The 17278-nt window shown below is 46.8% G+C and overlaps 1 protein-coding gene across 9 annotated transcripts in view; it reads right to left on the bottom strand.

The window, feature by feature from the left end:
* The window catches only part of ARHGAP32 (Rho GTPase activating protein 32), a 516520-nt gene that overhangs the window by 250936 nt on the left and 248306 nt on the right, over positions 1-17278 (bottom strand). For all 9 annotated transcript variants that reach the window (XM_075603325.1, XM_075603322.1, XM_075603326.1 and 6 more), the window contains one exon: positions 12500-12605. In XM_075603325.1, the coding sequence (XP_075459440.1) occupies positions 12500-12601 (102 nt within the window). In that variant the 5' untranslated portion in view covers positions 12602-12605. The remainder of the gene's footprint in view (positions 1-12499; positions 12606-17278) is intronic.

Genomic DNA, 17278 nt, shown 5'->3' on the forward strand with positions numbered 1-17278 from the left:
GGAGCTGCTGATTGAAGTTAAGGCACACACACACGCAGGAACTCATACACACACACAGACAGACAGAGGCAGGCACTCACGCACTCAGACACACACACACACAGACAGGCACTCACGCTGCTGTCACTCCACACTGCTCCCCGCTCCCCGAAGCCTCTCCTCCTCCCGAAGCCTCCCCTCCCCATTGGCTTACAGCCACACCACGTGACGCGTCAATGCTAGGGAACACCATTTTCTTGTGTCCCATAGCGGCAGACGCGCCACAGCGTGTAGTGCGCTGTGCAGCCAGGGGGGACCGGCTCGCGAGGATTCCCCTGCTGGTGGGGAATTCGCGTGTGGCCGCCCGCGCCAACGAGCGCAGCGGGACCGAGGCCTTAGATTCAAAAGAAAGTAGTACACTTCAAAGAGATTGGGTAGGAAACAGTATTTTCTCACCGGCCGTAGGAAAAAAAGCGGTAGTAGCAATACTTATAAATAAAAACCTCCCCCTAGAAATAATCAACAAGGAGGGAGACAGTGAGGGGCGATTTGTAGCGGTAGAAGTCAGGAGTGGAGGAGCAGACTACCTCTTAGGTAACGTGTACGGACCGAATGACCACAAATCAGAGTACTTTCAGGAGATAATAAACAAGATATTGAAATATAAACACAGCAATATTGTGTTGGGCGGAGACTGGAACGCAGAACAAGATACGTTCTTGGACAGATCAAGTCAAAAAGGTAGCACGCCCAAAGACAATATTCAAACAAAAAACATGAAACTGATTAAAGAAACAATAGGGGTAGTAGATAGATGGAGGACACTTAACCAACTGGAGAGGGACTTCTCCTTCTACTCCAATGCACATAACGCCTTTTCAAGAATTGACACATTCCTTATAACACCGAATTTATTTAACAAAATAGTTCATATAGAAATGGGAGAATTATTTACGACCATGCGATGGTACGCCTAGAACTGGACATGGGGCTAGGAAGAACAAGCCTGAACACCTGGAGATTTCCAAACTATACGAGCAATAGCGAAGAATTTGTAAAATACCTAAAGGTAGCCTGGGAGATATTCGAGAATACCAATCAGGAACATAAGGCGAACCCCATACTCTTTTGGGAAACATCGAAAGCAGGGATTAGGGGAGACATCATGGCATATATCTCTAGAAAGAAAAAAACGGCAACCCAGGAGTTCTGTAAAGCAAGTAAAGAACTTAGCAAGGCATTTAGAGAATTCAAAACAGATCCAACGCATCAAAATAAAGAAAAATATAACAAAAAAAAATAAAAAATCTATATGTGAGGTATGGGCTAGTGAAAAAAAGAATTGGGAAAAAGATCAGCAAGAGAAGCCAAATGTTTTAGACACGGGAAAAAGTCGGAAAGGCTCCTGGGAAATCTCATGAGAAATTTCAGATCAACTAAACCCATAACTAGTATACAGGATAACAAGAGACAGGGGGTGCCCAATGCTACATCCCATTGACAAAACATATATGATGAAAAGTATAAAGTAAAATACTTCAATAATAATAATAATATTAAATACTTGGTTATTTAGTTAATCCTTTGGCCAAAGGGTTAACTAAATAACCAAGTATTTAATATTATTATTGAAGTATTTTACATTATACTTTTGATCATATATGTTTTGTCAATGGGATGTAGCATTGGGCATCCCTCGTCTCTTGTTGTATGCAATTGCCACGCTCAGTAGCTCTCTGGTTGACATAAATATATATTCATCATGTGGTGGGTGTGGGAGTTTGAGCTAGCTGGGAATCTGTGTTTATTAGTATACAGGATAAGACAGAAATAATCACAGAGTCAAAAATAAATAAATGAGGTGTTCAAAGAATACTACAGCAAACTATATAAAGAAGAAGTGGATATAAGAGCAAGGGAAACTTTTTTTAAAAAAACATCCAGATACCTAGAATAAGCCAGGAAGATATGGATAGACTAAACTCCCCAATTACTCAAAAAGAGATAAACGATACAATCCAAAATCTTAAACATTTCAAGGCCCCATGCCCGGACGGGCTTTCACCGAACGTCTACAACAAGTATATCATAAGGCACTCAACGAGGCTACGTTCATGCAGACAAACGAGATGGCCCATATTATGATAATACACAAACAGGTGAAAGATCCTCTGAGACTCGAATCGTACAGACCAATCTCCCTGATAAATCAGCACGCAAATTTTTTTACCAAAATCATGGCAGATAGGCTAGCGAACACCTTAATACATCCAGACCAATCAGGATTTGTCAAAGGACAGTTCGCGGTTGTGTATCTCTTTGAATCCGAGATCTGCTGAATCTACTATCCTGTATCCAGCAACATCATTGGCACTGACTGGATTTGTGCCTTTATACTACTACAAAAGTGTGAGTTGGCATTTTGGAGCACTTTTTAAGTTCACATTCACTGTGTTTTGCAATATTGCCCTATATATGTTTTTTTTTCTTTTTATGGCTGACAACATAGCTCCCCTGGGATTTGGAGGGGAATATATGTGACAGGACTCTGGGACAGTCTTGACTAAGGGTTGCGAGAATGTTTGTTAGCCCCTTTATTTCACATGAAACACGTGGTGGCGTGTGGTCACTTGATTATACATATTCACGTTATTATTTATATATTTACTATTTATTAGTTTATATATTTTCACCTGTGCTTGCAATCACGGCAGAACTGTCTCTCTGCTCTGGCATTGGAGGAATTCCCCCACACCCCTGTCTTGGATTGGCTATCTGCCCTTCTTATACTGGGCTCTCCCTTTTTCTCATTGCTGAACATAAACCAAGATTCACTTGGATGTAACTGTGTTTGCCACAAACACTCCTGCCTTAGCCTTGCCTTGTTCCTGAGACCTGCTGCATTCACCCCAGGCAGAGATCTGCTTCCTGGTTCCTGTACTGAAGTGCTGGATCCCCAGTGCTAGTCTTGCCTTGTTCCTGAGACCTGCTGCATTCACCCCTTGCAGCTACCTTAATGATGGTCCGCTCCCGCTCCTCGAGCAGAGGCAATTCCCGCGCTTCAGCTGCTACGCTGAAGCACTTCGCACCAGCCCACCTGTTGCCGAACCCCAGCCTGGATAGACTACTCCTCCAACTCTGACCCCGGCTTGTCCATGGATAAACCTGCCGTCTCCAACCCTGAACCGTTTACGATTGACTACGAACTGCGCAATCCAGAACTGGCTTCGTGGTCTAAGGTCGGTGTATTCACATCCCCACCTCAGCCCCGCGACCCGGTTTGTGGCGAGCACGTCCGTTACAGTAAGAATGTTTGAGCGCCATCCAGTGTTTTTTAAAGGCCTGGGTCTCAGAACAGTTAAGCAAGTAAGAGATATGCCTCTGGAGTTGGCATTTATGAAAGCACAAAGCATCAATAACAATAAATAATTATTCCAACTTTGTAAAAACATGTGTGTGTTTCGGTTCCTGTGCCTGGGGACCTGAATTTGTTGTATTACAAATGTTCCTGGTACCCATTATTCCACAACCTTGCTGCCTTACTGCCCAGCTGCCTGAATCTAGCACCCCGAGTCAAGGTAACTCTTGCGGATCAGCCATATATAACACACAGATTTAATGAAAGCCGTGCTGAGTGTGTGTGTATACATACATACATACATACATACATACAAGGGAGGGAGTCAATTAAGAGAGTAAATTAAGAGAGTGAGGAGGGTTAAATAGACAGAAGACTAAACAGAGAAAGACAGAAAGTAAGTAATGGTAGATAAAAAGGCAATGGGAGCGGCCAGAGCTGGTTTTGGTGGCTGCTTCTTTAAGTCTGGTGGTCCAGGCCATGAGGTGGTTATTAATATTTTTTAAATATTGTTTTATTGTGGAAGGGTCGATACATTTATTGTTGCAGCCGTCATTTGTTTTTACCGTGGGTGGGCAAGTGCGGATTGATATACCCTATTTCCTCGATTCTAAGACGCCATCGATTCTAAGACGCACCCTTGATTTAATAAAAAAAAATGTGGAAAAAAAAAACCCAATATATTAAAAGTGCAGATTTTTTTTTAAAGCAAACAGTAGCATACATTTATCTGCACTAGAGAGAGGCAGACACATAATGGGGAGAGAGAGAGACAGTATTGGTTGAGCAGAGAGAGAATGGATGGGGGGAGGAAGGAGAGAAAGGATGGGCAGGGGGGGAGAGAAAGGAGGGCAGGGGGGGAGAGAAAGGAGGGAAGGGGGGAGAGAAAGGAGGGAAGGGGGGAGAGAAAGGAGGGAAGGGGGGGAGAGAAAGGAGGGAAGGGGGGGGAGAGAAAGGAGGGAAGGGGGGGAGAGAAAGGAGGGAAGGGGGGGAGAGAAAGGAGGGAAGGGGGGAGAGAAAGGAGGGAAGGGGGGGAGAAAGGAGGGAAGGGGGGGGGCGAAAGGAGGGAAGGGGGGGAGAAAGGAGGGAAGGGGGGGAGAAAGGAGGGAAGGGGGGGAGAAAGGAGGGAATGGAGGGAATGGGGGTAGAAGGGGATGGGGGAGAAGGGGATGGGGGAGAAGGGAGACAGTGGAGGGGAGGGAGACAGTGGAGGGGAGGAGGGGAGGGAGACAGTGGAGGGGAGGAGGGGAGGGAGACAGTGGAGGGGAGGAGGGGAGGGAGACAGTGGAGGGGAGGGAGACAGTGGAGGGGAGGGAGACAGTGGAGGGGAGGGGGGAGGGAGACAGTGGAGGGGAGGGGGGAGGGAGACAGTGGAGGGGAGGGAGACAGTGGAGGGGAGGGAGACAGTGGAGGGGAGGGAGACAGTGGAGGGGAGGGGGGGAGGGAGTCAGTGGAGGGGAGGAGGGGAGGGAGACAGTGGAGGGGAGGAGGGGAGGGAGACAGTGGAGGGGAGGAGGGGAGGGAGACAGTGGAGGGGAGGGAGACAGTGGAGGGGAGGAGGGGAGGGAGACAGTGGAGGGGAGGAGGGGAGGGAGACAGTGGAGGGGAGGAGGGGAGGGAGACAGTGGAGGGGAGGGAGACAGTGGAGGGGAGGGAGACAGTGGAGGGGAGGGGGGAGGGAGACAGTGGAGGGGAGGGAGACAGTGGAGGGGAGGGGGGGAGGGAGACAGTGGAGGGGAGGGGGGGAGGGAGTCAGTGGAGGGGAGGAGGGGAGGGAGACAGTGGAGGGGAGGAGGGGAGGGAGACAGTGGAGGGGAGGAGGGGAGGGAGACAGTGGAGGGGAGGGAGACAGTGGAGGGGAGGGGGGAGGGAGACAGTGGAGGGGAGGGGGGAGGGAGACAGTGGAGGGGAGGGAGACAGTGGAGGGGAGGGAGACAGTGGAGGGGAGGGGGGGAGGGAGACAGTGGAGGGGAGGGGGGAGGGAGACAGTGGAGGGGAGGGGGGGAGGGAGACAGTGGAGGGGAGGGAGACAGTGGAGGGGGGGGAGGGAGACAGTGGAGGGGAGGGGGAGAGGGAGACAGTGGAGGGGAGGGGGAAAGGGAGACAGTGGAGGGGAGGGGGGGAGGGAGACAGTGAGGGGGAGGGAGACAGTGGAGGGGAGGAGGGAGGGAGACAGTGGTGGGGAGGGGGGCAGGGAGACAGTGGAGGGGAGGGGGACACACACAGAGACACATACACAAACACACACAGAGTGACAGACACACAGAGAGAGACACATACACACACAGTGACAGAGAATCACACAGAGAGACACATACACACACACAGAATCACACAGAGAGAGACACATACACACACACACACAGAGTGACAGAGAATCACACAGAGAGAGACACATACACACACACAGAGTGACAGGGAATCACACAGAGAGAGACACATACACACACACAGAGTGACAGAGAATCACAGAGAGAGACACATACACACACACACACACATACACACACACACACACACACACACACACACACACACAGTGACAGAGAATCACACAGAGAGACACATACACACACACACACACACACACACACACACAGAGTGACAGAGAATCACACAGGGAGAGACACATACACACACAGAGTGACAGAGAATCACACAGAGAGAGAGACACACACACACACACACACACAGAGTGACAGAGAATCACACAGAGAGACACATACACACAGAGTGACAGAGACACACACACACACACAGACACAAACACACACAGAGTGACAGAGAATCACACAGAGAGAGACACATACACACACAGAGTGACAGAGACAAGGGAGGGGTCGGAGGGCTCGTGGGGCTGGCAGTCGAAGCTGTGAGTAGCAGAGGGGAGGGGAGGGGGCGGAGGGGAGGGGGCGGAGGGGAGGGGGCAGAGGGGAGGGGGCAGAGGGGAGGGGAGGGGGCAGAGGGGAGGGGGCAGAGGGGAGGGGGCAGAGGGGAGGGGGCAGAGGGGAGGGGGCAGAGGGGAGGGGGCAGAGGGGAGGGGGCAGAGGGGAGGGGGCAGAGGGGAGGGGGCAGAGGGGAGGGGGCGGAGGGTTCATGGGGCAGGAAGCTGTGAGTAGCAGAGGGCTCGTGGGGCTGGAAGCTGTGAGTAGCAGAGGGGGGGGCGAAGGGTTCATGGGGCAGGAAGCTGTGAGTAGCAGAGGGCTCGTGGGGCTGGAAGCTGTGAGTAGCAGAGGGGGGGCGAAGGGTTCATGGGGCAGGAAGCTGTGAGTAGCAGAGGCTGGAAGCTGTGAGTAGCAGAGGGCTCGCGGGGCTGGAAGCTGTGAGTAGCAGAGGGCTCGCGGGGCTGGAAGCTGTGAGTAGCGGAGGGCTTGTGGGGCTGGAAGCTGTGAGTAGCGGAGGGCTTGTGGGGCTGGAAGCTGTAAGGTAGCGGAGGGCTCGCGGGCTGGAAGCTGTGTCTAGCGGAGGGCTCGCGGGGCTGGAAGCTGTGAGTAGCAGAGGGCTCGTGGGGCTGGAAGCTGTGAGTAGCAGAGGGCTCGCGGGGCTGGAAGCTGTGAGTAGCAGAGGGCTCGCGGGGCTGGAAGCTGTGAGTAGCAGAGGGCTCGTGGGGCTGGAAGCTGTGAGTAGCAGAGGGCTCGCGGGGCTGGAAGCTGTGAGTAGCAGAGGGCTCGCGGGGCTGGAAGCTGTGAGTAGCAGAGGGCTCGCGGGGCTGGAAGCTGTGAGTAGCAGAGGGCTCGCGGGGCTGGAAGCTGTGAGTAGCAGAGGGCTCGCGGGGCTGGAAGCTGTGAGTAGCAGAGGGCTCGCGGGGCTGGAAGCTGTGAGTAGCAGAGGGCTCGCGGGGCTGGAAGCTGTGAGTAGCAGAGGGGGGGCGAAGGGTTCATGGGGCAGGAAGCTGTGAGTAGCAGAGGGCTCGTGGGGCTGGAAGCTGTGAGTAGCAGAGGGGGGGCGAAGGGTTCATGGGGCAGGAAGCTGTGAGTAGCAGAGGGCTGGAAGCTGTGAGTAGCAGAGGGCTCGCGGGGCTGGAAGCTGTGAGTAGCAGAGGGCTTGTGGGGCTGGAAGCTGTGAGTAGCGGAGGGCTTGTGGGGCTGGAAGCTGTAAGGTAGCGGAGGGCTCGCGGGGCTGGAAGCTGTGAGTAGCGGAGGGCTCGCGGGGCTGGAAGCTGTGAGTAGCAGAGGGCTCGCGGGGCTGGAAGCTGTGAGTAGCAGAGAGCTCGCGGGGCTGGAAGCTGTGAGTAGCAGAGGGCTCGCTGGGCTGGAAGCTGTGAGTAGCAGTCAAGGACGGTCAGCTCGTGGTGCCGCTACAGCCGCACTGCTGTGGGTCGCAGAGGGGGGTCCAGCACTTCAAGCAACCAACTGAGACAAGGGGGAGACCGGGCGGGGGGCCGTGGCTCAAGCAGCCGGCTACCTCACTTTTTGGTAAAACGCTGAAAGCTGCACGCCCTCCGTCTGCAGCGCCCCCAAGCAGGTTTTTTTTTTTTTTTTTTTTAGTACATCGATTTTAAAACGCACCCCTATTTCAGAGATGTGAAATTGGGAAAAAAAGTGCGTCTTAGAATCGAGGAAATACGGTACATTACAGGCCGTTATGAGGTCTGCTTTATATTTGGTTTGGTGGCAAAAATGATGGGCAGTACTGGCCTTTAAAGACCGTAATTTTGATCAATCAGGAGGCAGCATTTCAATAATGAAACGTTTGACAAAGGGAGGATATCCCTTGAAACATTGTGTGTACTTTTCTCTGCATTAAATATGTGAATAAAGCAACCGGACATCGCTTTATTAGCATCTTGCCCTACTGTGGTAGCTCTTATCTTTAAGCACTGTGTTTATAAGTGGCCTTGCAGGATGCTACTTTACTTGGATTGATTAGCACCAAGGCCACGTTGGTGGAGCCAAGAGGTAGAACAGGGGTGCGCGAGATTATCTGCAGAGGGCGCGGGGGTTACAGAGACCCCACACACTTCCCGGAGGCATTTAAATTAAATGCCGGGGAAGCAGCGGAGGCCTCTGCAACTCTCGCTTACCCTGATCCAGACGTCTTCTGGTGACGTGTCGCCATGGCAAAGCGCCGGCAAATGACGCCGCCGGGACATGTGATGTTTCGTTGCCATGGCAATGTGACGTCATGACGCCAGAACGTCTGAGTCAAGGTAAGGAGAGGGTGTGCGTGGAGAGGGGGACAGCCAGCAGGGGGGGGCGTGTGGAGAGGGGGACAGCCAGCAGGGGGCACAGTGGGAAAAAGATTGTGTTCTACCTCAGGGGAGCGCAGTCTACTACAAAAGGTTTCAGTGTCCCAATATTATCATGGGCTGGCATTTCAATAATGCCCTCCTATGTTAAGCTCAGGGGTGCGCAAACTTTTGCTCCTGCACCCCCCCGCTCGTGTCCCCCGGTGCTTGCGCCCCCCCCCCCCCCCCGTCGCTCAGTGCGGCGTCAAATGACGAGCAGGGTTAAGTGACGTCACCCACAGTGTCACTTGAAGCTGCGTTGCTACGGTAATGCGCATGTGACGTCACACCGTATGACCTCGTTGCCATGGAGACGCTTCCAAACGCCGGCTGAAGCGAGCCTCTGCAACCGCCCGCACACTCTCCCGAAAAATCTTGCAACCCTCCAGGGCGGTGCGTCCCCCAGTTTTCGCAACCCTGGTATAGCCTATAGGTTTTTAATGCTTTTATCATAGAATTTATATTTCACATCATTTTAATGCACTTTCTACTCATCGTGAACTTTTCCTAAAGCAATTTAGAGAGATTTTTTTTTTAATGTATGGTTTACTGACAATACAAATATTACTTTGAAAAAAATATAAGTGAAGTAGTGTGCCTCAAGCCCAAGTGTCAGTCCCCTGCCCCAGAGTAAAAAAAGAATGAAGGGAACTTCTTATTTTCCAAGCAAAAAGAAGGATTAATTCAGCCCTGAAATGTTTCGGCTGTCACAGCAACCTTTTTCAAGGATATTTTCCCTTCTTCGTTCTTTACTCTGGTATCATGGGCAGCAGCAAGTCTGACTATGGGTTAGCAGCACTGGTACTTCGGTTGTATTTTAGCATTATCAGAAGTGCTACTTATCTCTTTTTTAGTCCCCCTGCTCCAGGGAGGTCAGCAACACATTGACATGCTGGAGCTTAAATACATTGTTCAATTTCTGTACAACGATCAGTGATAAACTACACATATTGTAAGCGTAAAACACGTCATGGTGACATTTGGGTATGAATTGGCCACTTTTTATTGGAATCCAGGAGAACTTTATAAACAGTGTTAATAATGGTGTGAAGGACCACCATGCATACAAATCAGCTCTGCACATTTACATATTTAAGACGGGTACAGAAAAACAAATTCCACAGGTTCAAGCTCATGTCAAACGCGAGCGCTGTCTGATGTACATTTTGTAAATCTTCGGGGACCACCACTAAAGCCTTTGGGATTACCAGGGATCCTGGGATTACAGTTTAAGAACCACGGTTGCAGTCATTTCATTTTAGGTGATGATGAACAAATGTGAAAATAAAGTCATAGCATCTATTTGTGAAAAATGTTTTTGAGGTGAAGTGTGATGTCATTGAAGTTTTGTTAATCCTCTACATTATTGTACCAAACTGTACTTTGACATGCTGCAAATAACTGCACAGTATTTAGATACAATACCACCAGAAATTGCTGATACACCAAACCTGAGAAATTCTAATGTACCCTAAACACTGCAGTGACATACAGTAATAGCTGAGAAATGCTAATGTCCCCTAAACACTGCAGTGACATACAGTACAGTAATAGCTGAGAAATTCTAATGTCCCCTAAACACTGCAGTGACATACAGTAATAGCTGAGAAATATGTCATGTGTTTATTAAATATTGGAATTAAGTAAAATAGCCATGTTAGTCCAGTTAAATATTGGAGGAGTGGCCTTGTGAAAGCACTGGCACTGAATTGCACGCTCTATGTGGTTAGCTAGTCTCTCTGTCTGAGGTTTAGCAAATTAGCCTGCAAACTCTTAGGAAAATTGATTAATAATCAACACAATATAGCATAGAATAATTTTAGTATAATAATTCATCATTGATGGTATGTAACAATATTATAGCACTTCATGTTTTGATCTTGTAAAGTGTACTAATGTACTAATAAAGTGTTGAGTGAACTTTACAGATACTGTCTACTTACAGCATAATGATCTGCTGTTTATTTGCCTATGTTGATGTACATATTATCCTTGTTTTATTGTGTGGTAATCTAAAAATGGTTGCACTCTGATAATGTAAATAACATTTGCAGGCCTGTTTTGTAAAGCAGAACTTCTCTGGTCAAAGACAGCACATTTTAGCGTACCCAAGTTTCTACAGTGCAACCACACAACGCTAAAAGCTTGAACAGATCAAGAGAAGTCTCTACACAATACTCTGAGAATGCCAAACCACAGAGATCAGCCTATCACTCAATAATGACAAGACTATACACATTTGGAAGAGGACCAAACACCTCCACACGTATCCTCCGTTACCCAGGAGTCTACAGATACAAGCAAAATAAGGATGAATTTACTGTGCTGACATGAGCTTGTTTGCAGTCCAAACAAATATGCTCTATTAACCATGACTGAAAGACAATGCAGAGCTGGTGCAGCAAGAGGCCGGCCTCCAGCAAGCATGTGTGCAAAATCTGCAGCAATATGAATGCTGTCACATTACAGCAACTAGTAACGAAGATAGGAGAAGAGTCAGGATTTGAGTTACCTTCAGGGATGATTATCATCTTTCAAGAACTAAAAGGTAATGTGTAACCTTTCAGGATGGTTTTATCTGATGTAACAACATCCTGAGTGCATTTTACAACAAAATAGGCATTTCAAAGTAACCATGAGCTTAGATGTTTGTGAAGAAATTCTAAAGAGCTCTTAAGAATTTACAGGGAGGCTGTTGAAGTTAAGACTGATTTCTCCTGCAGTCTGTCAGGTGTTCTCACGCCCAGAGGCATAAAGCAGGCTAAAAGAAAACACCCTTAAAGCTCAAGCACAGGTTGAAGCTGCTTCATTTCCATCCAAATGCATTCTCATAAACATGAGGGGAAAATACTAATTGCTATGCAGGACGGCACGTTCACATGTTCCAAGTTGCTACTATAGCAAGACAGAGCCTGCCTGCAATGTGTGCAAGGGAAAAATACAAGCTAAATGGGCGAGCCAATTAAATCTTCTAAGAGAAAAAAAACAAGTGAAAAGAAGTCCTGTCACTGGGAGACAGTTTAAAGAGACAGGCAGCTGGTCTCCTTGCTGAAAGAAACGGATCTAATGTATTCTCTTTATTATGTACATGTTTACTGATTACACTGTGATTTTGGTTCTTATTTGCAATTTAGTGAAGGAACCAGGTGAGGTCTCAAATAAGAAATATGCTGACATGTACAAACATAAAACCTTGGCATGCCACCTACTGTATTTATACACCCAGCATGTTACGTGCAGGCTACACACATACAGTACACAAATATTTGCAGTGTGGCTCAGAGTAAATGTCCTTATTGTATGTGCTACACATCTTTTCCACAAGTAATTAGAAACATTTAGTTGTTTTTTTTTTTAAAAATACAACATAAAAAGGTGTAACACGGTATGATGTTTTTTTATCAATAAATATGATAGAATATGAAGGAATACATTATGAAGGTAGAGATTTGACCTACAGACAAGCTTTTCTTTGTATGGTTCATCCAGGATAGCCAGACCAGAGATAGCAATACAGGCATACCTCGCTTTAAGGACACTCACTTTAAGTACACTCGCGAGTAAGTACATATCGCCCAATAGGCAAACGGCAGCTCGCGCATGCGCCTGTCAGCACGTCCTGAACAGCAATACCAGTTCCCTACCTGTACCGAAGCTGTGCGCAAGCGGGGAGACTATAGAGCCTGTTACACATGCGTTATTTACATCCATTATGCACGTATATGACGATTGCCGTACTGTACATGCATCGATAAGTGGGAAAAGGTAGTGCTTCACTTTAAGTACATTTTCGCTTTACATACATGCTCCGGTCCCATTGCGTATGTTAATGCGGGGTATGCCTGTATGTAGGTTTGAAAACCTTATTCTATTCATGAGTAGGAGGGATTGTGCCTTTGCTTTCCATGCTATAGACATACAGTAGGAGGACTCACCATAGCACTGATTGTCTCCTCCCAGTCAGGTCTCTCCCGGGGATGGATGCTCCTTGGCAGCTCTGATACAAAGTCATCTTCTAAATGCAGTGAGGACTTCATTATTCTGCAAGACAAACAAGGACTACGTTTTACAAACAGTTTCATCCAAGTAACATCAGCAACACTACTGCAGACAAACATAGGCTGAAAAAAGCACATACAGGTATGCTTCAGGGTCTACTACCTCTAGAGTGGCATGCAATGCTCTTTTGACTCTAAAGGGTTACGACAACAGGCTGTGCGTCAAGGATTCAAGACAGGGCTAATTCCTTTAGTTCCCTTTAATGTGGGAAATACAATGTACGTCTAAGGCCTTGGCCATGTTTAGCGCTTGCTGGCGGAAGGGTGCTGACGCGCGCTCCCGCTCAGCACTGAGCCCCTACAGTCACAATTAGAGCGGCTTTAGTAGGGGCTCATCTGCGCTTCCGCGCGCTTGCGGAAGCGCAGGTCTTAGGGGAATTTTAAATTCCCCCGCTTGCCGGCGCGACAGGCCGGTCACGTGAGCGGTTCGCCCAATGAGGGCGAACCAGCTCCGTGACGTCACTGGCCCGCCCCCTGACGGCTGCTGACAGTGCGTGTGGTAAGCAACCACAAGGCCAGGGAAAGCACCCGCTTTCCCTGCGCCTCAGCACGCCAGCAGGGAACCTGGCCGAGGCCTAAAGTAGAAAACCTCAGTAAACATTTGGATTGAGATTGATTCAGGCAAAATTATTCCAAAAATGTTGAATAAACTTGGCTAATATCACCTGATATTTGTTTAAATCAGGATCTCTGACTTCATATAATTATTTGCTTTCTTGATGTTATATATTTAGTAGTATTGATATAAAACCATTGAGTCAGGGTTTTGTGACAAAATAATAATGACCTGCTTTAAACACAGTAGCAAACAAAACAAGACCAATTGTTTTATATTATGTTATAATATACTGTACCGTTAACCTTTTTGCTGCCAGAGCCCATGGCAGGGAAACAATTAATTGCCATCATTATCTAAAACTGACCCACATTCCTCTGAGCCCATGAAACAAGCTCAGGAAAGGCCGAGATTAAAAAAAGGCACACAAACTAGATAGGTCTTTCTAATCTCTCACGGACAAATAAATCTCATTGGCAGCTGCATGAATATAATAACCCTTTCCTAAAAGAGAACCAACACCTCTTGCAGGAAAGGGTATGCAGCACCTGTCCCACATGTAGAGGCTTCTCACATTCTAGTCTGATGGGTCCACATTCCGCAGTTGCCAGGGACATCAGAAGATCCAATCTAAACCCAGCTGGGTGCATAGATACCTTATTCAGTAAATCAACCTGGGTAACGGTACTATTTTTATACAGGTTGCACAATACTATTGTGGAAACACACTGGAAAAAGATTATTTTTATCGATAAAGTGCCAACATATTTTGCAGCACGTTACAATAGAAGGGACATAATTATATAAATTACACAAAGATACACACACAAGGAAAAATAGGTTATTCCTTAAAGCAAGCTGCCTGTACCTGGTGAGGACATTATCTTGGATTCTGGTCATATTTTTACACTTTTAATAAGTGCATCAACTGGACTTTTCTAGTTTAGTATATGTATATGTACATTTAAATTGATTTTGCATTAATATGTGGTATTTTGTTTAAGAGCAGTTAACACATTATTGTCCTAATTATATCACACTAGATTGGTTCACAACAAATTAGTTATTGCCATCTTCCTATTGACAGCATTATCACTATTTTTTCTTAATACAATAACACATTATATCATTTTTAGTTTAGCATCATCACGTACAGTATCACAATACCTTTGGGTATTTATATTATGCCATTAAAATATTCATTATCACATATCTATTGAGGCGCTATTTTTATCATGGAAAAACTATGGAATTTCTATCATTATCTTTGGGGTTCACAAACTTTTTTCGCCACTGTATATAGATGTAACCCCCTGTGTCTGCTGTGTCAGGACATGGCCCCTTTAAGAATTACATTCCACTGGACCATGTGACTGTGCTTAGCCAGTGGAATGACAGAAGGGGATCGCTGAGGGGACTGGGTGTTTTGATATGGTGAGGCTGCTGCAGAACAATCTGCAAGGGCCTGACCGATCCATGGAGTGAGGAGACTGGTGGATTTTGCTTGCCAGTACAAAGTACAGTGACACCTCATGGAGCACTGCAACAGCTAAGAGGAGAAATATCAGGATTTAACAGCCAGAGGAAAGAAAGAGATCCCCCGGCACTGGAACACATTAACATGATCATGCCAAACTAACCTTATTCGTTTCTTTGAGGAGGTAAGTAGGAATTTAGACCAGGGTAATGCAGTTGATGTAGTCTACTTAGATTTTGCACAGGCTTTTGATACAGTTTCACACAAGAGGTTGGTGTACAAAATAAAGAAAATTGGACTTAGTAATAATGTATGCACCTGGATTGAAAACTGTTTAAAGGACAGACAACAGAGGGTTGTCATAAATGGAACTTTTTCAGGTTGGGATAAAGTCGTGAGTGGAGTACCTCAGGGATTGGTACTGGGACCCCTGCTTTTTAACTTGTTTATTAATGACCTTGAGGTTGGCATCGAGAGCAAAGTCTCCATCTTTGCTGATGACACTAAATTGTATAGGTAATAAAATCAGAGCAGGATGTAATTTCTCTTCAGAAGGACTTGGAGAGACTGGAAACGTGGGCAGGTAAATGGCAGATGAGGTTTAATAGAGATAAATGTAAGGTTATGCATTTGGGATGCAAGAATAAAAAGGCGAATTACAAATTAAATGGAGATATATTGGGGGAATCCTTGATGGAGAAGGATTTAGGAGTGCTTGTAGACAGCAGGCTTAGTAATGGTGCCCAAAGTCATGCAGTAGCTGCAAAGGCAAACAAGATCTTATCTTGCATCAAACGGGCAATGGATGGAAGGGAAGTAAACATAATTATGCCCCTTTACAAAGCATTAGTAAGACCACACCTTGAATATGGAGTACAATTTTGGGTACCACTCATTAGAAAAAACATTATGGAACTAGAGAGAGTGCAGAGAAGAGCCACCAAATTAATAAAGGGGATGGACATTCTAACTTATGAGGAGAGACTAGCTAAATTAGATTTATTTACATTTGAAAAGAGACGTCTAAGAGGGGATATGATAACTATATACAAATATATTCGGGGACAGTACAAGGAGCTTTCAAATTAACTATTCCTCCCAAGGGCAGTACAAAGGACTCGGGGCCATCCCTTAAGGTTGGACGAAAGGAGATTTCATCAGCAACAAAAGAAAGGGCTCTTTACAGTAAGGGCAGTTACCATGGAGACTGATGGCAGATACAATACATTTGTTCAAAAAAAGTTGGACATTCTGGGAAGGAAATTGATCCAGGGATTAATCCGATTGCCAATTCTTAGAGTCAGGAAGGAATTTATTTTTCCCCTTATGAGATATCATTGGATGATATGACACTGGGTTTTTTTGTTTGCCTTCCTCTGGATCAATAAGCAAGTATAGATATAGGATAAAGTATCTGTTGTCTAAATTTAGCATATGTTGAACTTGATGGACTTACGTCTTTTTTCAATCTCATCTGCTATGTCAGGGGTGAGTAAACTTTTTATGCCAAGCCCCCCTTTTCATTCATGAACTTATTAAACGGTATACATTGTATATACAAATATGTCTAAATACTTATTTCAACAGCTTGCACATGCAAAATTAGGATGCGTCCACGCTGCCGCTGAGAGCGGTGACATTATCTCTCCAAGCATGAGCACAGGGTGTCCTGTATAATTTTGCAAGCACGAGTGGGGGAAACATGGATCGGGGCTATTTTTGTGAGTGTTTGTGTGGCTGTGTGTGTGTGCGCGCGCATTGACTGCTGCTGAGCGTGCGTCAAAGTCAATTTTGTTTGTCTCACAAAGCGCCAATCATTGGAGACCGTACACCCCCCAATTTGCGCATTTAATCACAACACACATACACACAATCACAGCACAGACACAGCACACAATCACAACACACACTAATATCACGACACACACAATCACAACCAACACAGACACAACACACACAATCATAAGTCACACACTTTCACCTGGGGGGGCGGAATACTACTGTAAGCCTGCTCCTGTCCCCCATGCTGCTGAAAACTGGGACAGGTAACAGGAGGAGGAGGGGATGTCTGTGTGCAGGGAAGGAAAGCCCTGCCCCCTCTGCAAAACCCCACCCCCTCTGCAAGACACAGAGCAGAGAAGCAGCCTCAGCACGGAGCTTCTGGCCGCCCGTGCACAGCTCTGCCCGTCCCCAGGTTTCCCCGCACGCAGCCTGCGCCCCCCCTAAATTATCTGGCTCCCCCCAAAGGGGCACGCCCCCCAGTTTGCGCACCGCTGTACTATGTAACTATGTTTTCACAGTAACTGTAAGAAGCAGCAGCCTGCATCTGTTTGAATCCAGAGCTCCAACGCACAGTTATTGTACAAATACCCTGTCTGATCAACAGGGTATGTGAACTAATATGCAGTGACTGTAAGATATATAAAGACAGAGGCGCATCGTTAGTATTTTTAGTATCCTACTAAAACAAATCACTGTGTGGTTATGTGGTATCCCTGTGTATGTATTCCCTGTGTTCAAAATGATAGAAAAGGTAATATAAAGTTTGTTATAATTCCTTACAGTGTTTAATTACTCCTGCTTCCCACTCTGTGTACCACCCCCTATAAGAGTTAAACCCCAA

This window comes from Ascaphus truei, chromosome 6 (genome assembly GCF_040206685.1).
Source record: "Ascaphus truei isolate aAscTru1 chromosome 6, aAscTru1.hap1, whole genome shotgun sequence".
NCBI classification, from domain to species: domain Eukaryota; kingdom Metazoa; phylum Chordata; class Amphibia; order Anura; family Ascaphidae; genus Ascaphus; species Ascaphus truei.